This window comes from Rousettus aegyptiacus, unplaced genomic scaffold, assembly GCF_014176215.1.
Source record: "Rousettus aegyptiacus isolate mRouAeg1 unplaced genomic scaffold, mRouAeg1.p scaffold_m13_p_11, whole genome shotgun sequence".
NCBI lineage: Eukaryota > Metazoa > Chordata > Mammalia > Chiroptera > Pteropodidae > Rousettus > Rousettus aegyptiacus.
The window spans coordinates 10,391,171-10,415,311 of NW_023416286.1; the positions used below are offsets into that span (position 1 = coordinate 10,391,171).

At 33.5% G+C, this 24,141-nt stretch overlaps 1 protein-coding gene across 16 annotated transcripts in view; it reads left to right on the plus strand.

Annotated features, from left to right (window-relative positions):
* NBEA (neurobeachin) overlaps positions 1-24,141 on the plus strand; it is a 611,133-nt gene that overhangs the window by 236,547 nt on the left and 350,445 nt on the right. For all 16 annotated transcript variants that reach the window (XM_036228295.1, XM_036228296.1, XM_036228300.1 and 13 more), the window contains 2 exons: positions 2,177-2,303; positions 23,677-23,804. In XM_036228295.1, coding sequence (XP_036084188.1) covers positions 2,177-2,303; positions 23,677-23,804 — 255 coding nt within the window. The remainder of the gene's footprint in view (positions 1-2,176; positions 2,304-23,676; positions 23,805-24,141) is intronic.

Below are 24,141 nucleotides of genomic sequence, written 5' to 3' on the forward strand. Positions count from 1 at the left end.
CTTCATTTTCCTGCTTATTTGATCTTAAATATAAAATACCCTAATCATTTAAGGTTATCTTAATCTTTAAGAAGTTTCCACTTTATGTTCCTACCTTTCAGAATTTGTCTGTAGTTCTAGGGTGTGTTTTTTAGTGGTTATTTTGGAGGACACTTAGTTTTTGTTTTTGGTCTTCTCAAAACACAGTGCTGTTTCCTTTCAGAGTGAAATCAGATTGCTGAAAGGTATTTGGGGAATAAAACCAAAGATAATTTGAATGCTGAAGTTTGTAAAAATTAGTATACTAATGTGTTAGTGATGGAAAATAGATTTAGTGACATTTACCGGTTGAATCCTAATGTGTATCCTCTAAGGGAAGGCAGAGCTCCTCTAAGAAACTTGATGATATGTGAGAGCTTCAATCGAATAAAAAATGCATGTGAATAAGAGCCATTGTTTGACATTGAATTAATTTATGTACTTAGATTACAGTTGTCTCCAATTCATTGTCCAACATTTTTCTAATGATTCTAGGAACAGAAAATTCCAGTCACTACAAATTTTAAAAGCCTGCCTAAAATAGTCTTTTTTATTTTTTTATTTTATTTTTGTAAATTTCCAGAAATGTTCCTGTTAATTAATAGCTAAATAAATCCTTACCCAAATCTTTGTGATTCCATTTTAGGTATTTATACAACGCAAGATGATCCCTGACTTTTCTTCCCTGACTATAGTAGTCTTCTCTTCTCCAAACTGTATAGCCTTGAACTTTTCCATCTATTATCATTACTTAGATTCTTCCCATCTTTATTAATTTCATAGCTTTTCATGCTTTCTGTATCTATCTTGTTTATCATATCACTGAGTCTGACATATCATGAACAACACATTTATGGGGTTGTAGTAAGTAGAATGTACTTTTATCAAGCATATTTTTGTGAGCAAATAAATGTAATTAATGGCATTGTGTTAAAGAACATATAACATCTTTGATTCCTTTATATCGTAAATAAATATTTATATCTGATTTTTCCGAAGACTTTATATAAAGTTTTTGTATTCACTTTACAATCTTACTCTTTGTACTCATTTTGCTTTCTAGAAGTAGGAACATAAATGTTTTTCTTTTTTTTTTTTTTACCAAAATATATACCAGAGAAAATATTAAGGTTTTTAAAATATGCAAATGCAGTAGAAAAAAATCTGCATTGGTATTTATTGAATAGATTTTTACTTTTAAAAGATAGGTAAATGAAGAGTTAAATCACTTCTTTTTTATCTTTATGTGAAATAAGTTATTTTTTTTTCTAATTTCCATTTTATGAATTAATAATAGACATAGGAAGTGATAGTAGCAGTTCTAGTGACAAAAAGTATATAATGTTACAGTGAAAAATGTAAGTAATAAACCTCCTTAGAAGTATATACATACACATGTGCATACAGACATACAAACACACACACAAACACACTTGTTGTGGGTCAACATCTAACCTGGCCTTTTTTCCAGTTTAGATATTGGCACATGGATGCTGTGTGTTAGAGTGGAAATCCTAGTAATCAATTTAGTTTTGTGGGAATTAGAGTAAGATAAGATTATATTTCAGAACACTAGATGTCTCTCAACTCCACAGCTGTTTCTTATACTTACATGGTGTATTATAGAAAAGTCTTTTCTAAAATGGCATCTTCATATCGTTGAGGAGAACTCATTATTTTGAAATCAGGTACAATTATATTTATTATAGCCCTTCTTAAGCAATCATTTTATCAAAATAAGCATTTGATATTGCAGTGCCATAAATGCTCAATTTATTATAAATTATATCTGAAATGATGAAAACTAAAAATATTGCAGCATAGCAATAAAACAAATTTTTCACATCTAAATTTGCATTGTTTTATCAGCCTCATTTTATCTAAAATTATTTTCATTTGTTGATGTCTTTTATTTATACCCCATTTGTAATGTGTAGTTTTCTTAGATTAATGTAAGTTAATCAACTAGATTTTATGCAGCACTTACTATTAATAATTGTAAAGAGTTATTAGTGTACTAATGGCCAAGTGATTTTTTAATTGTTAAATTTTGTTTTGAAATTCAGATGAGTAATTCTCCAAAATCAGATAGTAATGTAATGAAAATTTTGTTAAATAAATTTATGTTTAAGGCTAAAAATTATTATTTTGGAAACAGGTGCCGTGGATTCAGGGTCCTCCTCCTCTTCCTCCTCTTCTAGTTTTGTGAATGGTGCTACCAGCAAAAACCTTCCAGCTGTGCAAACTGTGGCTCCCATGCCAGAAGACTCGGCTGAAAACATGAGGTATACATTACTGTTTGTTTTGTTTTTTTTACTCAGTTTACTTCCTCCTGCCCTCTCCAACATAGTGAAACAGTACACAGTGAACGCAAAGATAATGTTAAGAATTCTTGAGAATGGTTAGTTATGTATTTTTTGTTTTAATATTTTAGTTAGTTATTCATTATATAAAAATCTGTTATATTTTAAAGTCCAAACAGGCATCTTCAATGATTTTCAGACAGTGACTCTGCTGAAGTTATAATCCATTGTATAGCATACGTTACTTCCTTCCAATAAAGTGAAAAACATGCACAGATGGTAACATGATAAAATTGGGCATCTTTGAGGCAGTGATGAAAAGTTTAAAAAACAGACTTTCAAAATAAATAAAAGCTGTATGTAACATATGTGATCGGAACTTGAATAACCGAACATTATCTTTTTTATTGTAATTAATAGATAAAAATGGTTTTTAGTAGCATATAAGAGTATTCCTAGAAGAGACTGGCCCTCATTCTTGGAGTTAAATTGACACACATCTACTCACACATGTATGTGTTTGTAAGTATCACAGATGCAGGATGCATAAGCTCCATGAACAAATGAACACACATGTCACACGTCAAGAAGCTGAAAGTTACAAGTGCCCCAGAAGCCTCCACACTGCTCTGTTTCCTATCACTGTTCTTGCTTCTCTTCAAATTCACCACCTTGACTTTTAACATTAGGTTAGTTTTGTCTTTTTTGAATTTTGAACAAATGCAGTTGCATAGTATGTATTCTTTCGTCTCTGACTTCTTTTGTTCAACATTATATTTATGAGATTTAGCCATGTGTTGCAATAGCAATAGCTTATTTATTTTATTTCAGTTTTATTTCTTTCTGGGTATACATTACAGTTGATTAATCTGTCTTACTGATGGTGGTCATTGGAATTTTCCATTTTGTGGCTGTTACAGATAATGCTGCTTTTTACATAGTAATGCTGCTTGTACATTACTCTTGGGTATACTGCACATTGCTCTGCATATCTGTTGAGTAAATAACTTGGAGCAGAATTGCTGATTCATAGTGTTTATACAAGTTCACTTTTATTAGATAATGCTAGTTGGTTTATCACAGTGGTTATGCAAGTTTACTAACTTAGCAGCAGCATATGATAGTTACTATTTCTTCGTATCTTTAACAGCACCTACTATTGTCATTCTTACATTTTAGCCATTTCGGTAGAGGTATGGTGTGTTCAGTTGTGTTTTTAGTTTGCATTTTCTTGATGAATAATGAAGTTGATCACATTCTTAAAATACTTTATTGGTCTTTTGGTTTTCCTCTTTTGTGATTTGCTTGTTGAAATCTCCAGCCCATTTTAAAAAATTTAGTTGTTTGTCTTCTTGTTATTTTGTAAAGGCTCTTTATGCATTTGAAATCGAGCTCTCTGATGATTATAAGTTGTATACGTATATATGTCTTCTACCATTCATAGTTTTTTTTATCATGGTCTAGATGATCTTTTGATCAACAGAAGTTATACATTTTAATGAAACTCAGTTTATCGAGTTTTATTAGTGCTTCTTCAGTGGTAGCTGATATCTTTGCCTACATTTTTTCTCCCTTATCTTCTGCTTGCTTTATTCTTTGCTTTTTATATTTAGGAGTATTATTCATCTGGAATTGAGTTTTGTGAATTTAATGAGGTAGAGTATAATAATGGATGTCAAGATGACTCAGCATCATTTATTTGAAAAACTCTCTTTTCCCCATGCTCTGCCATGTTTGTCCCAGGTCAAGTGTTCCTATATACTGCGTTCCAGTTTGGCAATCAGTTCTACCTCATTTGTCTGACTGTCCTTGTGTCATACTGTCCTAATTAGCTTTAGTGTTTAATAAAGATCAATATCTCGTTGAGCGAGGTCTTCCCACCTTGTTCTTTTTTGCAAGAAAATCTAAGCTATTCTTGATTCTTGCATTTTCATTTAGATTTTAGAATTACTTTGACAAGGAAAAACAACTTTGCTGGGGTTTTGGCAAGGAATGGAATATATAGATCTATTGCAACTGGAGTTATAGTGCATCAATTAACCTCTTAAGATGGTAACTTCCAAACTATGAAAATCATATAATCTTCGCATTTCTTTAGTTTTTCTTAAAAGTTTCCCAGTAACAATTTTTAGATTTTTTATATAGATTTTACATATTTCTTTTTTGGTTTTAATATTTTAAGATTTTGTATGTTTTTTCCTGTAGTTTTTGAGTTGACTTTATTGAGACTGTTTATATTGTTTAAATGCAATAAAAATACTTATTTTGAGTGTATATTTTAATGACTTTTGATTAATTTTTATGTCCATATAACCATAACCACAATCAAGACAAAGAACATACCCATTGCCCCAGATAATTCCCTTGTGCCCATATGTGATTCATCCCATACCTGCCCAAGGCAAACACGTAATTTTTAACATTCTAACTTAAAATCGTCTTTTCTAGGGTTCCATGCAGATGAAATGATACAGAATATACTTTCTTGTTTCTATCTTCTTTCACTCAGCTTTTGAGATTTTAAGATTCATCCATGTCTTTTTGTTTATATGAGTGGTCCATTTCTTTTTATTCCTGAGTAGTATTATGTTGCTATCCCACAATTCATCTATTCACTTGTTGGTAGACATCTGCTTTTTTTTTTTTCCAGTTTGGTGCTGTTATAGTTAAAGAATAAGTATCCTAGACTTACAATGGTTAGACTTAGATTTTCGACTTTACCATGGTGAGAAAGCAGTATGCATAATAAATTACCTGAAATATTCAACACTTTATCATAAAATAGGCTTTGTATTAGATGATTTTGCCAACTGTAGGATAAGGTAAGCTTTCTGAATATGTTTAAGGTAGGTTAGGCTAAGCTTTGATGCTTGGTGTGTTAGGTGCATTTTTGCTTTAAGATATTTTCAGCTTAAGATGGATTTATCAGGATGTGACCCCCCTGTAAGTGGAGGAGGGTCCGTCCGTAGCTGCTTGTCTTCCTAAGAAACTTCTGAACCATTTTGCATTGTGGTTGTATCATTTTATATTTCTGTCAACGATGTGTAAAAATTCCATTTGTTTCATATTCTTGTCAATACTTGGTATTGACAATCTTTTTAAGACTTTATAATGACTGAGTAATCTCATCTCATTTGGTTTTGTTTTTCATTTTCCTAATGATTTTAATAAGATTTTTTTTCTCATGTGTATGGGCCCTTAAAATATGCTATTTTTATAAAATTGGGCTGTTTTTATTATTGAAATGTAAGAGTCCTTTATTCTGAATATGTATCACTTGTCAGATATATATATATGTATATATATAGTGAAAAATATTTTTCTATTCTGTAGCTTATATTTTCATTTTGTTAAAAGCGTTAAGAACAAGAAGTTTCTAATTTTGATAAAGTCCATTGTTTTAAGAAATCCTTACCTACCCTACCTACAGTCATGAGACATTCTCCGATACTTTCTTCTGAAAGTTTGTAGTTGTAGTTTTAATGATTAGGTATATGATCCGTTTTCACTAACTTGTATGTGACAAGTTAAAGGTTGGCTGCTTCTTCTTTTTGTAATCCGTATGTGTATCAGTGTTTCGGTGCCGCTGAGTTACCGTGCATGTTGGTTTAAAATCAGTCGGCCACATGTATCTGGATCTATTCCTGGACTCTATACTATTCTGTCACCTATGTGGTTATCCTCATGTCAGTATCTTACTGTCTTCATTTCAGTAGCTAAAGTAAATCTTGAAATCGGGTTGTGTAAATCTTTATTTATTTATTTCTTTTACAATTGATTTGGCATTTTTTTAGTTGTTTGTATTTTCATTTAAATTTAAAATTGCCTTGCTAATTTTTTTAAAAAAAATCAACTGAAATTTTAATTAGGATTTTTTTCAATTTTTAATTAAATTTAGGGAGAATTATTATCTTAATAATATTGAGTTTTTCAGTCTATGAACTTCTCTATAACCCCATTTCTTGAGATTGTTAATTTCTCTCAGCAACTTATTGTAGTTTTTCATTGTAAAGGTTTTATACTTATTTTTATCTTTTTAATTATTTTTCATGTCTTCAATGATATTCTAAATTAAATTTTTTACTTTAAACTTCCAATTTTTTAGTTAGAAGCCAAACAAAAAATAATAAATACTACATGTTTCCCTTTAAAAATTATAGAAAATGCAAATAATCTATGCAATAGAGAGCAAATTGATGATTAACTATGCTCATATACCTCAATTGAGCTGAGAAAAAAGGGAAGAAAATTTTAATTGTGTCAGTCGTATATAGAAAGAACACTTATTTTTAAATATTGACTTTGTATCCTGCAACTTTGCTTAATGCACTTAATTTTAGTATTCTTTGGTAGATTGTTTAGACTTTTTCAACTCATTTAGTATATCTAATACTATTTGTAGTTTCTTTATTATGTTCTATGTGTAAAACAATGTCACCTGTAGTTTTAGTGTTATTTATACTAATAGCTAATGTTTGAGAGTTCACCAGTTCTGCCATCTTTGCCTTGAATTATTTTCTGAGAAAGTTTTAAATTACAAATTTAATTTCTTTAATGGAGAAGTAACTATTCAGAATTTCTGGGTGTTTTTTTGTTTCATTTTATATATCAATTTTGGTCATTTGTTAGTTTCAGGAATTTAGCCATTTTATCTAAGTAGTTGGATTTCTTCCCATAGAGTTTTTCACAACTTTCAAAATTATTTTGTTACTTTTAAATATTTGTGGGATCTCTTATGTCATTCCCTCTTTCATTCCTGATATTCTTAATTTTAGTTTTTTTGACCATTTTGGAATCGCTATTGATTTTTTAACATTGTGATTCCCCCCCCTAGAAATTAGCTATTAGATTCAATTTTTTTCTATTTTCTATTACTTTGAATTTTACTCTATTACTTCCTTTTAGTTATTGCAAGTTTACTTACATTGTTTTTCCTAGAGTCTTAGGATGGAAACTTAGATCAGGAGTATACAACTGTAGTCCATGTGCCCAATCTGCTTGCCACCAGTTTTTATAAATCAACTTTTATTAGAATATAGTCACATCATTTATTTATATATTGCCTGTGACAGCTTTCCCATTACAGTGGTAGAGCTAATAGTTGCAACAAAGATAGTATGTCCTAAAAGCTTAAAATATTTACTGTCTTACCCTTTACTGAAAATATTTGCTGGCCCCTTGCTTATATTTTTGATTTTAGATATTTATTCTTTTCTAATATGAGCATTTAAAGCCTTACCTTTTCCTCTAGGTCATTTTTATTCTACATTTTTTCTGACTTTATGATTTCTTTTCTGACTTATACAAATTTTAGAGGTGCATTTTGAGATCGACATTTGCTCACTCAACATAATTCCATGAGATCTGCCCAAGCTGTGTGTATTAAGAGGTCATTACTTTGTATTCCTGAGTCGTATTTCATGATATGGTTGTATGACAGTTTTTTTAACCATTCACCCACTGAAGGACATTTAGGTTTTTTCCAGTTTGGGGCTATTCTGAAAAAAGTTGAAATGAACTTTTTTTTTTTGTGAGCATAAGTTTTCATTTCTCTGGGTTAAGTCCCCAAGGGTGAGATTACTGGGTTTATACAGTAAGAACGTGATTAGTCTCACCAACAATGTATGATCGTTCAGTTTATTCATCAGCATTTTGGTGTTGCCTTTTTTTTAGTCATTCTCTCAGGTATGTAGTGATATCTCATCGTGATCTTAATTTGCATTTTCCTAATGGCTGATTTGAACATCTTTCTGTGTCCTCTTCAGTGAAATGTCTGTGCATGTCTTTTGCCCATTTGGTAATTGGATTGTTTTTTTTTTTTTACTTTTGAGCTTTTAGAGTTCTTTTTTATTTTCAGTACAAGTCCTTTTTCAGAAATGTGGTTTGCAAGTATTTTTTCCCAGACTGTAGCTTGTTGTTTCATTCTTTTAATAAGGTCTTTGGCAGAAGAAAACTTTGCATTTTTGTTGTAGTCAAACTTATCATGGTGTCGTGTCTAAGAACTCTTCACTTAGCCCTAAGTAGTGAAGATTTTCTCATATGTTTTCCATAAAGTTTTTTGGTTTTATAAATAGTTTTAGTGTTGAGTCCATGATCCATTTTGAGCAAAGTTTGTGTAGGGTGTGATGTTTATATGTCAGGGTTTATATTTTTGCCTATGAATGTCCAGCTTTTGTTCAAAAGGCTTTCTTTCCTCATACAGCCTGTTTTTTTTTAGGATCTTTTAAGGCAGAGCTGGGCTAGGGTGTCTGTTAGTCTTGGGCTAATAGTGCCACACACAGATCGTGTGCTGGGATTTCTCCTTAACACTCAGCGTATTTAATGAGGCACCTTGTTTCCAGAGGCAACTCTCATCCTTCTGTGAGATGTTTGTATTGCAGCTCCTGCATAATTGTTCTTTCCTCAGAAGCTGTTCTAACCTTGAGAACTTTCAGGTGTTACTCAGCCGAAGACTCACATTACTGCAGTTATTTCTGTTTATAACTCCTGCCTCTTGGGTACTCTGTCCTCCAGATTCTAGTCACCTTGGCCTTCCTGAAATGCGGTTTCAGTCTTGTCACCTTGGCTTGCTGGGCTCTGGATATGCTGTAGTGTGGGAAATACCGCCATGCAGGAAACCTGGATAGTGGTGGGACTCACCTCACCTGTTTCTTTTTCCTCTGGATTTATGGTTTTTTGCTGCTTGTTCTGTCTGAAAATAGTTGTTCTCTGTATTTTGTATAATTTTCTAGTTAGTATGGGAGGTAAATTCTGAACCATCTTACTCCTTCAAGATAAAAAATGAAATTTGATTTTTTAATGTTGTTTTAATTATTTCTTTTATTAGTTTTGTTTTAGTTCGCTTGTGTATAATCCATTTCAGTATATTGAAATAGTATCCTGAAACCTTTACTTACTTATTATTCCTAATTATTTATTTATAATTCTTTCTAAATAAATATGTATGTACAGTCATTTTGTCTGTGAATACTGGCAGTTTATCCCAACTTACAGTCCTTATACCTTTTTGCTTTTCTTGACTTACAGTACCACCTAGTACTGTTACTGAAATAAAGGGGTTCGTTTGCACGCATCAAAGCCCAATAAGACACGAACAGGGGTTTTCAGCAAAGAAAGTAAGGGTTTATTTAAGGAAATGGCGCCAAGCCTGGAGACACAGGTGAGCTAGGACTCAAACACCTGGCTTCCCGATGGTGATATAGGGAAAAAATCGATCATGGTAGATAAGGGAATTGGAGTCCTGGTCTCTACGGATTGATCAAGGCTAGTGTAGGAGGCAGGTAATCATTTCATCAGGCCGTGATGTCAGTCATGGCATTGTTTTGTCTGGTTTTAAGGGGATGTGGCCAGTAGGGTCTTTCTCTCTCCATGGGTCCCAGGCTGAAATGCAACAGAGGTCAAGATGTTATCTTCAGTTTTACTGACACTCTGCTGTATTCATGGCCTATAGACCTGAGGCTTTATTCCTTAGAGACTCTGATGCTGAATAGAACCCGATGTCCTAACGGCTTAATGATTAAGGGAGTGGACATGCCATATGCCTGAAGGTGGAAGAATCTAGTTGAAAGAAAGCAAGTCATAGCTCTAGACTGAACAAAGGTAGCGTGAGTCAGGGAAAAAGTCTTACTAAAGAAAAGCAGTTCCTGTGCGGTTGCGGTACCGTCAGTGCAGTTTTCTGTAGAACTGGTTAGAGCCGGCATTCTTTTCTTCATCTCAGAAGGAAAGCTTTGAACATGTCATCATTAATTTTGATGTGTCCTCTCTATTTATGATAAATACTTTTCATCAAATATAAGTATTTTGTGTTTATAATTAACCAAGAGTTGCTATCATTATGTGGACTGAATTTTATTTTCTGATTTATTTTTTGCATACCCTGACATGACCATGTAGTTTTTCTCCTTTTTCAGCTAATATACTTTGTTGATTTATTTTTTAAATGTTAAATCTTGAATTCCTGGAAGGAATCCATTTTCTTTGTGATGTAAAATCTGTTTTCTCTCTTGAAGAATTTTTGGCATTTTTGAACATATTTTGGTGAATTTTTTATATTGAAGAATGATTCATGTTTTTTTTTGTTTGTTTTTGTTTGTTTTTCTGAAATATTTGGTGTTCTTCACAAACAAAGACATCTGATCCTGGATCTTCTCTTTTGGGAAAGGTTTTAAATTAAAATTTTAATTTAGTAGTTACAAGTCTCTCCAGATTTTCTGTTTTGCTTATTATCAGTTTTGGTAGAGTCTATTGGCTTAATACAATTCATAGTATTTTCTTATTATTCTTTTAACATTCATATATTCTATGAGAAAATTTTCCTTTTTATTTCTGATATTTATTATTTGCATTTGCTAACTTCCTCCTTCCTTTTCCTCCCTCCCTTCCTCCCTCCCTTCCTTCCTTCCTTCCTTCCTTCCTTCCTTCCTTCCTTCCTTCCTTCCTTCCATGTCTTTGCAGTGATTGAACAATTTTTTTCATATTGCCAAAGAAACATTTACTCAGAGAGAAGTAACAAGAAACTGTTAGGTTGAGGATTATATAGTAGTATTTTCCCTTTAGCTCAGCATGCAGACATCAGCATGCAACAGAGTCACATGGAAGGCTTATTAAAACAGATTGCTGTGTCCTACTCCCCAGATTCTGATTCAGTGGATCTCCGAAGTCTGAGAGGTTCCAGGATCTGCTGTCAGGAAGCTGGTGACTCAGGAAAGCTGGTGGTGTAAATTCCAGTCTAAAAGTTGACAGGCTCACGATCCAAAAAGAGCTAACTTTTCAGTCCTGTTTCGAAGGCCAGAAAAGACCAATGTCCCAGCTCCAACTGTCGGACAGAAGGAGTTCCCTCTTAACATTTTTATTCTGTTCACTTCTTCAGCTGAATGGAGTATCTATTTTCCTGAATTATTCCACATTAAGAATAATCTGCTCTACTCGGTCTATCCATTCAAATATTAATTGCATCCAGAAACACCCTCACAGATAAACTCAGAAGAATATTTGATAAAATATCTGTACCCTGGAGGCCAGTCAATTGACAAACAAAATTAGCCATAACACTAAATGATCTTGATGCTACACTGTTCTAAGAACACATTTTGAGAATCCGTGTTTTAAGTGATCATCCTCCAACCACAAGGTTAAGTTTTGATTTGTCTAAGTTCTCTTCCCAGACAGTGCATCTTAGTATAATTTTATTTGCCCCAAATTTTTCTGACACACTTCTACATGTATGTATATGTGTGTGCATATGCATCTGTTTAGATTTACTCAAATGTTTATCATTTTTTGTTGCTTATCATTCTTTTCTGAATGCTTGATTTCCTCTGGCCTCGTTTTCTTCCTTCTTGAAGAATACCCCACCTCCTTAGTATTTCATTTAGTGCAAGCCTGCCACTCTTGAATTCACTCAATTCTCATTTGACTAAAAATCTTTGAAATTAACCTCTTTTCTTAAAGGATATTTTGGACCATCATAGATTCTAGGTTGGCAGGCTTTTTTTGTTTTGTTTGTTTGTTTTTTGAGTGCTTCGATGATATTATTCAACTGTCTATTTATTTTCATTTCTTTGTTTTCTTTCCTCTTTTGCCTTTTTTTTTTTTTAAGGTTAACTTTCAGTCTTACTGCTGTTTCTCTGCTCATGTCCTTACTCTCTCACCCCTGCTGTCTGCTTTTACGGTTTTCTCTTTCTTTGGTATGTAGCACTTTTACTATGATATACTCAGGCTCTGTGTGGTTTCTTTGTATTTATCCAGCTTGGGATAAATATAGCTTATAGTGCTCTTCAAATCTGAAATTTGGTGACTTTCATCAGTGGCTGGAAAATTCTTAGCCATTACCTCTTTAAATATGCCTCTCACTCAATACCTTTTCAGGACTTAAATTGTATATATACTCGACATTTTCTTTACTTATCATCTGTGTATATTCTCATTCCCTTCTTCTTCCTCACTCCATTATTGAGTTTTTTCTTTGACCCTTATTGCATTTTACTAATTCTCTCTTTAGCTGTTTCTAATCTTCTGAGTTCTTAATTTCATTTTTTTGTATTAGAATTTTCATTTTATTGTTCATAGTTTAATATTCTCTTCTAGTTGTCTGGCTTTAATTCATTAATATATGGAAAATAGATACTTTAAAGTCTTTGTTTCATTATTTGGCTTCTCCTGGAACTTTCTCTATGATTTTTTGTTTCTCCTGCTATTCAATAATATCTTCTTGTCTACTTTAATGTTTTTTGTTTTCATTATATTATGAAGAAGCTAGTATATGAAAGATTGTAGAGAGAAGATAGGAAGGTACAAAATGGTGAGGTTTGTTTTTTCTCCCAGGAAAAAATGTAACATTTGCTTTTGATAGACACCAGCAATCTCACATGACATAATGCAGACTAGATGACGGGGCTAGTCATTTCCTGTCCACTACGACTCTAGGGTATAATTTACAGAGTCCCCTTTGAATCATAGGGTTCTTCTAAGGGCCTCCTCCCTTTTGGTAGGCCCTGAACTTCAGTTTTTGCCCATATGCTTGTTAAAAATTTTGTTCAGCTGCTGAGCTATTGCACAACTTCTTCCAAAAACATGTCCATGTGAGAAAAGTGGATCAGATACCAAAATTACCTCTTTGGGGTTTCTTCTTCTTTGGATCATAGTTAAATAATGGGTGCCTGGCTTAACTTTCTCAAAGAGTTTGTTTAGTTTTGTTTAGGTTTTTATTCAGTTTTCCTAGTCACTCTAAGCAGGGGACTCAGATTGTTACGAAAGGTGGAAATTCAGATTATTTTCATGTAGCTTGTTTGTTTATCATTACAAATTAGATTGAGTATAAACATTGAATGGCTTAGTTTTTTTAGTCACTTCTTTCCACTGGGTTATGTTAGATCCATTTATTCTATTCCTTAATTATATCATACGAAAATTAAATTTTCTTGTAATTTTTAACTTATAAAAAACTTAGTCAAGTATGATGTAAGTTTAATATCTCATCTAATTAAACCTTTCAACTCCTTAACTTGGCTTTCTTGGTATTAGGCTATTAATGCTTTTAATGGCCATTCTTTTTGCTTCATTTTCTTTAAACTTATCTATGTTTTTATTTTTTATTTTTTTATTTTTCAGTTACAGTTTACATACAATATTATATTAGTTTCATAGTGGTTAGACATTTATAGAACTTATGAAGTGATCACCCTGAAAAATCTGCCACTTATCTGACACCATAGTTATTACAGTATTATTGACTATGTTCCTTATGCTAAATCCTATGTCCCCATGACTGTTTTGTAACTATCAATTTGACTTTCTGTATAATTTACTCCACTAAGTATATACCCTCTAGGACCCCATGTTGTTGCAGATGGCAAGATTTCATTCTTTTTTATGGCAGAGTAATATTCCATTCTCTCTCTCTCTCTCTCTCTCTTTCTCTCTCTCTCTCTAAAATATATATATATATATATATATATATATATATATATATATATATATATATGAAATGTAAAATTTCTTCTTTATCCATTTATGGACACCCAGGTTGTCTTCTTGGATATTGTAAATAACACTTGACTGTATGGATGCACATGTCCCTTGGAAGTAGTGTTTTAGGTTTCTTTGCATGAATATCCAGAAGTGGAATTAATGGATTCTTCTTTAGCTCTTATGATAGTCTTTGGTTTCTTATTTTAATTTTTGTTTTTTCAATTAGAGTTGACATTCCAGCCCCCCAATTATTCTAGTACCCACCTGGTACTATCCATAATTATTACAGTGTTACTGATTATATTCTCTATGTTGTACTTCACATCCCTGTTATTATTTTATAATTACCAATTTATAATTCTTAATCCCTTTCCTTTTTCACTCACCTTCCAGACCCCCTCCCATATGGCAGTCATCAGTTTGTTCTTTGTATCTATAAGTCTGTTTCTCTCTTTTTTTTTTTTTGGTCATTTATTTTGTTTTTTAGATTTTATATATAAGTGAGATCGTATGATATTTGTCTTTCCTTGACTTATTTCACTTATCATAATACTCTCTGAGGTCCATGCATGTTGTTACAAATGGTAATATTTTGTTTTTTTATGACCAAGCAGTATTATATTACATATATGTTCCACTTCTTTATCTAGTCTTCTACTGAAGGTTACTTCCATATCTTCACTGTTGTAAATTGCACTGCAGTGAACATACGAGTATATATATTTCTTCAAATTTGTGTTTTGAGCTTCTTTGGTTAAATATCCAGAAGTGGGATTACTGAGCCCTTTTTTTCTCTTTGATAGCCTTTATTTCAATGTCTGTTTTGTCTGGTGTAAGTATTGCTACCCTAGGTTTTTTATTTGTTTCCATTTTCATGAAATATCTTCATCAGTCTATGTGTGTCTTTACGATCTGAAATGAGTCTCTGGTAGGCAGCATATATGATGGTCTTGTTTTCTTATCAGTTCAGCTACCCTATGTCTTTAGATTGGAGCATTTCATCCATTTACATGTAAAGTAATTATTGATAGACATGTAGTTATTATTATTTTGTTATTCATATTTTTTATCTTTTTTTTCCTGTTTTTCTTCTTAAAGATTAATGTCCAGAAGAGGAATTGGTAGGTCAATTTCTAACTCTTTTGAGGAATCTCCCTTCTTTTTCCCGTGGCTGCAGCTGTTCGAAGGTCCGCTAACACTGCATGGCTCCCTTTACATGTTTCTTGACTTTTTGATAACAACCATCCTCGTGTCTTGCTGTAGTTTTGATTTGCATTTCTTTGTTGATTAGTGATGAGCATTTTTCATGTGTCTGTTGGCCATCTGTATGTCTTCTTTGGAGAAATTTATTTTCATGTCTTCTACCCATTATTTAATTGAATTGTTTATATTTTTGTTATTGAGTCTGATAGTCTTCATTGTTTTTGGTTGGTTGTTGTTCTCTGTTCCTTTCTTATTCTCTTGACCTATTTCTTTTTTATTTACTGGTTTTCTTTAGTGTCTTCTTTGAGTTCCTATGTTTATTTTTCTGTAGTTTTAGTAAATTTGGTTTGTGGTTACTATCAGGTTCATACATATCCATCTATATCTATAACAATCTGTTTTAAGCTGATAGTCAGATAATTTCCAATGCATTTATGAAGTATTATACTTTTGTCCCCTCCACACTTTTTCTTGTCATGTTTTATATCTTTTTATTTTGTGTATCCCTGACTTTATTTTAGTTACAGTCAATTTTGCTGCTTTTGTCTTTTTAACTTTCATAGAGTTTTTAAGTGGTCGATTCACTGTGTTTATTATTTATTTGAATTTACAAGTGAGTTTTTTTCTTTCCTGTGTCTTATTTCTGGTTATGACCTTTTCTCTTCTGTGTAAAGAAGACCCTTTAATACTTCTTGTGAATTGGTTTAATGTGGCCAACTCCTTTAGTTTTTGCTTGTCTGGGAAACTACCTTTCCTTCAATTCTGAATGATAACCTAGGCTGTAGGTTGCTTTCTTTCAGCACCTTAAATATTTCCCGCCTGTCCCTTCTGGGTTGTAAATTTGCTGCTGAGTAATAAGCTGATAGCCTTGTGGGGTTTCACTTGGACGTGACTTGTTTCCTTCTTACTGTTTTTAAGATTGTCTCTTTAACTCTTGCCACATCAATTACAGTATGTCTTGGTGTGGGTCTCTTTGGGTTCATCTTGTTTGTACCTCTGTGCTTCCTGGACCTAGTTGTCATTTCTTTCCCCCAGATTCAGAAAGTCTTCAGCCATTATTTCTTCAAATATACTTTCTGCCAGATGGTTTTAGCAGGCCACTGGTAGTTGGGGCAGGGATGTGTATTGCCTGGTATGCAGCCTGGCCAGCAGGAGTGGGTTCTAGGTGGAACAGCCTGGTGTTTGAGTGCTTCCTCGTCCTTTGGATCCAGGTCAGGCTGCCATTGTGGGTTGGGCTGCTTGGTGTGAATGAGGTGTGTCTCATTGCTTTAACTGTCTGCCACCTGAGCTGGGTCTGCACTGTGCCTCTCTGAGCTCTTTGCAGTGTCCTATGAGCCTTGTACTTCCTCTGGCTGGGACAGCCCTGTGTACCACCACACTTTGCTAGTTCCACACCGTTTCCAGGTGGGCAGTCCCGTGTGTACACACAAAAGCATCCCACCGTTTTCATACATTTTCTTTTTGTTTCAATGTCTTTTTTCCTTTGGCTTATTTTCTAATTTCCTTTATGCTAATAAGTCTATTGATAAGCCCATTAAAGGCATTATTGTCGCACTGTATTTTTCATTTGTAGCATTGCTTCTTTTTTACGGTTTTTTAGTTTGTACTGAAATTCCCCATCTGTTTATGGATAGTGACTATCTTTTCAACTATTAATTAATTCTTAACATGTAATCATAGTTATTTTAAAATCTGTGTGATAGTTCCAACATCTGGTTTATCTGTGATTCTGATTCTGGTTTGTGATTCTGATTTTTCTGATTTATCTTATTTTATTTATTTATTTTTTTTTGGATGAAAACTGAGTATCAAATATAGGACATTAGTGGTTGACATTTATAGTGTTCATGCCGGATATGCATCTACCTCTTCTTAAGCTGAGCCTCTACTGTTGGGAGTTCCATCATTCTACTCAGGAGTTAAGCTAGGTTCGTGTTTTCTTTTTTAGCTACTCTCACTGCTTTTACTTTATCTACCTTTTCCTGTGGTAATCTGGGGGCTCGTTTGTCAGAATGTTTTACTCAGTGTTCCTATTTTACCCTCGTCTTTAGGCTTTCCTTTGATCCTGCACATCAAAGGGGTTCTCTACACCGTGGCCCCCTCTGTGACAGTAGTCTGCTGTTATTTGTTATTGGATACTTGCAGGTCTGCTCTTTGGGGGACATGTGGTTGTTTTATGTTATTCTGGTTCAGACTTGGTTTCAGGCAGGTGCTGCCCAGGGTCTTGGAAGTCAGGCTTTCCCACTGATCCCACCCATTCCCAAGTGGTTGCAGAATATCTAAATATCAGGAGTCAGGATGAACTCCTGCCCCTCTCACAAGAATTTTGGTTTTTTATTCTCTTTCTCAGCTTGAGTAGGCTCTCCTGTACCCTGCAAATGGATGGCTTTGCTGTCCTTTTCAAAGATGTAAAAGGTTTCTTTTCATAGAGGATGTAGGGATGAGATGGGCTTCGTGTCTTTTCTGCAGCAATTACTGCTTCCCTCCCTCAGCCTCCAGCAGCGAGGGACTTCCTCATGGCGCGGTTCGTGGAGAAGAGCCTGCAAATTACTGCCCAACTCCCTTTGTGTCTGCAGCTCTGACAGTTTTATTCTCTTGTATTAGCTCACACTCGAACTTCAGCAATTTATTAAAAGTTTTAGCTGACTTCTTACCAGCTTATATGGTACCCAAGCAAGTTCTGGCATCCCTCCTATATTTCCTTCAAGGTTCTTGTCTTTAGATTTCAAGGCTAGTTGGTTGGCCTGAAACCTCAACTCTCATAGGTTCTAACAGCCACATGTAAGAGCCTGTAGATTGTCTGGCTTTCTGTCATCATCAGTGTGGGAGCGACCCTTTCCAGCTTTCTACAGCTAAAGGGAAGTTCTCGATGTCTCTTTAAAAGTTCCTATTCCTAATCAATGATTTTTCAATTTATATTTCCAAAAGATATTATGTGAACTGGGTACTATGCTAAAAAAAAAAAAAAAAAATACTCATGAACTGACCACTACCCCGGGAAACTATTTCATAGATAGAGCATCGTGCACAGGTGGCTTAGTGAGGGGTGCTTTTGATCACACCCCTGTAAGTAAGTGGGAAGGGAGGGTTAGTCAGGAAGAAAGTGATGCCGTGGTAAGGGAGGCCCAAGGCCATTCCATGGGAAAGCTCTGAAGGTGGAATGACTCTTAGGGATGTCCTCAACTGAGTCGAGGGACCTGGGCCTTTTGTCCCCCTAACTGCTAGTGTTTGAGTGCAGATTGCTCTCGATGAGGAGACTTCACTCTGGGTGAGACAAGTTCCTTCTGAGAGGGTTCACTGTGCGTGAACCATAATCCAGTGGTCCTCCTTTGAACTTTCTAGGGAGTGAGGATCTCTGTTCTAAAGGGGGTTTGCTGATCCACTGCAGTATCTACTACTCTGAAATCTCTTTTACAATATATCAAAATTGTTATTTAGTAAGAAAAGTTTTATTACTTCAATTTTACATCACTTATATAAAGCACAATCAGCCTTACTCTTTATATTACTAGATTTGTTTTTTTGTCTCTGTTAAATAACATATTCTGGACTTTATATTTTTATTTCAGTATAGTTAATTTTTATGCTGTTTTATTTGAATAGCAACTATAAATGAAGGAATTGTTCCCTTTCAGTTTTTTTTTTCATTTTCTTTTTGCCTGCAAGACATGGATTTAACAATTTCCCAAACTGCACTCTAAAGAAGCTTATATAATTATGTAAAGACATTCCAGCATTACATTTCTTGAAACTTGAAAAATGTGTACTTCAAATTTAGTTTACCACATAAAGGAGTGAAGTTCTTGCATACAGAAGAATTCTAGTTGGGTTCAATTTTTTGGTGTCCTTGTAATTTTATCTACTTTCTTAATCAGTACATCATGCATTTGAAAATGTATATGATTGAGTTAAGGAAGAATGAGAAGAAGATGCCAGTTTTCAATTTAAAAGATCATGGGAAAATGAAATGCGCAAGAGTTTTTTTCAGCTTCATGTTTTGCTTAGTGACTACAGCCCTAAAAAAAGTTGTTGTTTAAAGAAACTGTTTTTCAGTAGCTTACAGTATCACAGTTTCTGAGATCTTGAAAGTATTTTACTCATCAGCCATCTATTCTGTTTATATTTCATACTGGAAGATTAGTGAAATATAGACAAAATACTTAAACTCAATTACTAGTCATAACGTGTAGCTGATTAAGAATTTAACTTGGCAGTATGTAATATTTTGCTGTCATTAGCACTCTCCTAATCTTGCACCTAATTTTACTTAAGGAAATTGGTTCACTTAGCCTCTGCCTGCATTTTCTAATTTACATAGGACTATTTGATTAATAAAATCTACTGTGGAATTTACTTGTGTAATAATTTCCTTTATATTTGGGCTATATCTTTTAAGTACATTGCTGAAGGGTACATAATTATTTTCATTCTTGATTATTATACATATCCATTTTATATGTTTTAAGAAATGAATAAAGAAGTTTAAGAACTTTAATATACCAAATTAAAATATTAAATGTTTATTGTATTTTTGACATTATGCTAAGGACTTAGGAGAATACAAAAAATTAAAATCAAAAGTAAGTGAAAATTATAACTTTATAAATTGGCACAAACACAAGGTAGTTTATTAAAATACAACTCACAATTTAAGCAGTGTCCTAAATAGAAGTAGCATTATGTTTTTCTAGAATTCTAAAACATATAACATTTGAAAATAATCAATACTTTGTTGTGCAACATATTAATAAAGGGGATTTATTTAGAAACAAGAGACGCTTATTTTGCTGATTCTTTTTTTTTTTTTTTTTTTTTGCTGATTCATTTATTTGCAGTTACCTTGGCCTTGGATGTGTTTCCAGGTCAGTTACATTTGGTAAGAGTTGATAATTTTCAGCCACAGGTTTTCCTAACCTTTTTTTCCCCATGAGTTAATTATATTTTCATTCAAATAAATTTATCACAGTTTATAAACTTCTGTAAACAAGATTTCCTAATTCAAGTAAAGACCAATACATAATTGTGGTTTTTAAAACTGTAATAATAATCTCTAAATGTTTTAAGTCATAGTGTTTTAATCCAGGCTACAGAATTTCATGTAAAGCATTATTATTTTCTTTGAATTTTTGTTTTCCTATAGTTGGTAATTTTGTTAGAGTAGTTGATAAATTTTCCAAGTTGCAACAGTAATTTTCTTCATGGAAATCAATAATTCCCTTTCTTAAAAGAATTTGCACTTACTATACAAAAAAATAGCCAAAGTCACAATAGCACCACAAGCATCATTCGTGTGACCTGAAGGGAATAAAAAAGAATAGGGAGAGAGGGATGGATAGCCGGAGAGAATGCATTTCAGCCTAGAGTTGAAAATTCTCTGTGTAGGACCCATGAACATATGCAGATATTAAGACGTTACTAGAGTGTTTAGATTAGATATGTCACTGAAGGCTATGGAGGGCAGATTCTGCATCTAGTGCACATCTGTATTATTTCTGTGTAAAAAATGCCTGCGACTAGATGTTTTTTGAATAAATGAAAAAAATAAACTTTCAAATAAAATGGAAAAGTTATTACTTAGTCTAGTCTTTTCCCTAAATTAATTAAAATATGCCAGTTTTTCTTACAAAATAATTTTCTATGGAACATTGTTTTCTTTTGGTAATTAAATGTTATTTCTATTTTTAAAATAAAAATTATATTTTAAATGAAGGGAATAAAACACTTATTTTTATAGAACACAAGGCCAAGGAGTTCTGCCTCATTAAAATGTTTTTTTTTTAATTTATTTTTTTACATGTTAACGGATAAATTTTTCGTATATGCCTTGCAGTTGGGAAAAAGTTTTTTATTGTGTATTTCTCTTAGATGAGAATTCAAATAACAATAGAAGCACAATGTTTTGCTTTTGTTTTTCTTTATAATAGGTGATTATTTGCCAGGTGATAGAGGAAGGTATAAAGCTGAGATTCATGTTTATACCATTTCCTTTGAGAATTTAAATTATGTAAGATGAAGATTCCATACAGTGTTTACATTCCTTTAAAGTACATTGTGAGGAATCTTTAAATATTAACAACAAAATACCATCCAGTTTCTTCACTGTGAAAAGGTGATGATGAAACTTCCATTTAGATTTTGTTGTTGTTCAATAGAGAAATCAGGCAGTATTATTTGATAATGATTTTTCTATATTTAAAAGCTTCGATCTCTTGCTGGGTAAATTGTTACATTGTTTGGCCCCTAATGGAAAATTAAAATTATGGTTGCAGGATGATATGTATAAGCATCATATATAATATTCTATTAAATTTTATAAGAAAATAGTTGCAAAATATTTTATAGGGATTTATTCACTGAGAAATGTCTGTTTTTATCCATTACCCTTAAACCAAGGTAATTACTATATTAATATATAAGAATATATTATTACACACACATGTATTTAGTTGTTGAGTTTCCATTCGATATTTAACGTCATCACCAAGAACAGTATTTTTGCAATGCCGAAGCCTCTAAATTACACAAAAACCTGTAAAATTTGGGAAAAAAGTCTTAAACTAGGGACTAAAATTGTTCCTGGCTTTAATGAGAAAGTTGTATATTATGATCCAATAATATAACTATGATGTCAACCTCTATAAATCTAAAATTTTTCTGAAGCAATTTTACTCTGATAAATTAAGCTTAAGTAAAAATAAGTATTCATGCTTTACTCAGAATGCAGCTGCAGAAACAAAGAATGATAATTATATCTAGATTCTTCTCCTCTTCATAGGTTCATGCTTCCCATTCCTACTTAACTTTCCTTAGTAGTGGGATCACTTTAGCTGGGAACGGTAGTAGGGCATGATCCTGGAGATTCGACTGAATGAATGAAGTAGTAGAACCCAAAAGGAAGTTATGTCTACATTCATGAAAAGCCAGAGATAACAAGTATTATTATCATTCTGTGATGTTAGATAGCCATTCCTTTGCTAGCTATTTCATTACCACATACTAGTAGCAAATACTCTCATCAAAAGTTATTCTCAGAGTGTGCTTCCTGGATCAGCAGTCTTAGCCACCTGGGAGTTTGTTAGGAGTGCCGATTCTCGGTACGCCCAGAGGCCTGCCTGATCAGAAACTCTGGGGTGGGGTTCCAGGACCCCATGTTCAAACAGGCCTTGCAGGTGGTTCTAATCCACACCGAAGTCTGAGAGCCAGCATTGTAGAGAGGTGCTTGTGTCGGGAAGAACAGAGTAGGGAGGATGTTGAAGACTTAATCTTGGGCAAGTCTGGGAAGTATCACCCACGTTTTTTTTCCCTGCCTAAAGTTGTTCCTACAGAATAGTCTCTTTAAGTATTTGTGGAAGTGCCCAGATCTGAGGTCCCTTCTGAATTCTTTCTCTAAATCTGTTGACCCACGTAAGAGGAGACAAAGGCAGATAGCAAAGTCAGCGTGCTAACGGTAAGGTTTGCAGATACAGAGGATTCAGGAGAGAAGGCATCCTAGATTACTTCCTAATCCCTAGTTAATAATTTAATTGTTTAAAAATGTAATAATTTAGTTTTAAATATTAGTAATGTACTGCAGATTATTCTATGATTAATTACCTTTTGTCATCATGTTTTCCTCATATGTAACAAAAACATTACTTAGCATTGTGGCAGAACTTTTATGATTTTGAAGCATTGTTTAATTCTTTCCTGTACATGTCTTCTGTGTAGAATGAGCTGTCATCCAACATTATGTTATTAAACAGGTTTTTAAAAAATATATCAGTCACATTTTATAAGAGTAAATAAAGATGTATTTTGTTCAGAGTAGCAGTCGTAAGAGCTACCGTTATTGACCTGTCTCTGTGTCCGGGCACTTTTCTGTGCACTTTACAAGACTGGGCTCACTTAATCCTCAAGGGGCAGGTACTATGATCATTTTCATTTTGCAGGCATGGGAAATCTAATGTCCCAAGGTCGCCTAGGCAGCATGTGATAGAGCCAGCGCTTCAGGCCAAACAGTCACACTCCAAAGCACGTTTTTTATTTTCCTGAGCAGAGTTATTTCTTTTCCCATGTTTTTTTCTCTTATACATACTATTCAGGGTGTTTTCAAGAATGTCAAACAGTTCTTATGTACGGCCATTTAACTTATAACTTAATAGTGAAGAATATAAATAATAATGCAGAGACTGGTAAATAAAACTAAGTGGGCTTATGAAAGGTAACCTGCCTACTCTGGCAAAGCAATTCAACTGTATCACACTGAATTCCAGTTATCCTCTTATTTGTTTAGCTTTTCGGAGAATTTCCAGGGGACTCTTGAGATCAAGGGTTCATTCTTTATAATAGGCGCAGTGATCCAGTGTTCAAAACCATTTTTCCTTGATGGATGGAAGGATAGACAAAGAAGACATTCAAGAATTTCTTTCTTGAAGCCCCTTATGAAGAGGATCTCTGGCCCTTGCCGGTTCCAGAACCCTGATTCCTTTCACCATGTAGTCATTCTACTTTAGCTGCAGTCTTTTGAGTGGCCTTATGACTAATATGAAACAGCACAGTGTGTCCCTTCTACATGAAGCTGTTATTATTCAGTGGGTTAGAATTGGACTTTTATGATTTTCAAAGATTTTAATTTAGAAGTAAAATTTATTTCACTTTTTATTTTGAATTATATTTACTAGTCTTTATGTCTTAATTTCAACAGCATCACTGCAAAACTTGAAAGAGCTTTAGAAAAAGTTGCTCCTCTTCTTCGTGAAATTTTTGTAGACTTTGCCCCATTCCTATCTCGTACACTTCTTGGCAGTCATGGACAAGAGCTATTGATAGAAGGTATGATTTCTCTCTATATTCTAATTATTTTAGTTTCCTGTAATGTGTCTGTTAATCATGGCATAATTTGTAATTCTGGAGAAATATTTATTGCCAAAAGAATACAAAGACGTTGTTTCCACAGACTTTAACATATTCATATATGCTTTCTCCTTATTCCTGTTGTAAAATAGCATGTTTACACAGTCAATGTTATCGCGCAGCTAATAACACAGTGAAGAACCGGGACGAAGTGTGGGAATGAGAGGTTCTGGTTTGCATGATCCCAGGCTCTGTGGACTGCTGTCTACCTGTCACAAGGATGGCGCGCTTACTAAGCAAAGGCCTCTAAACACTC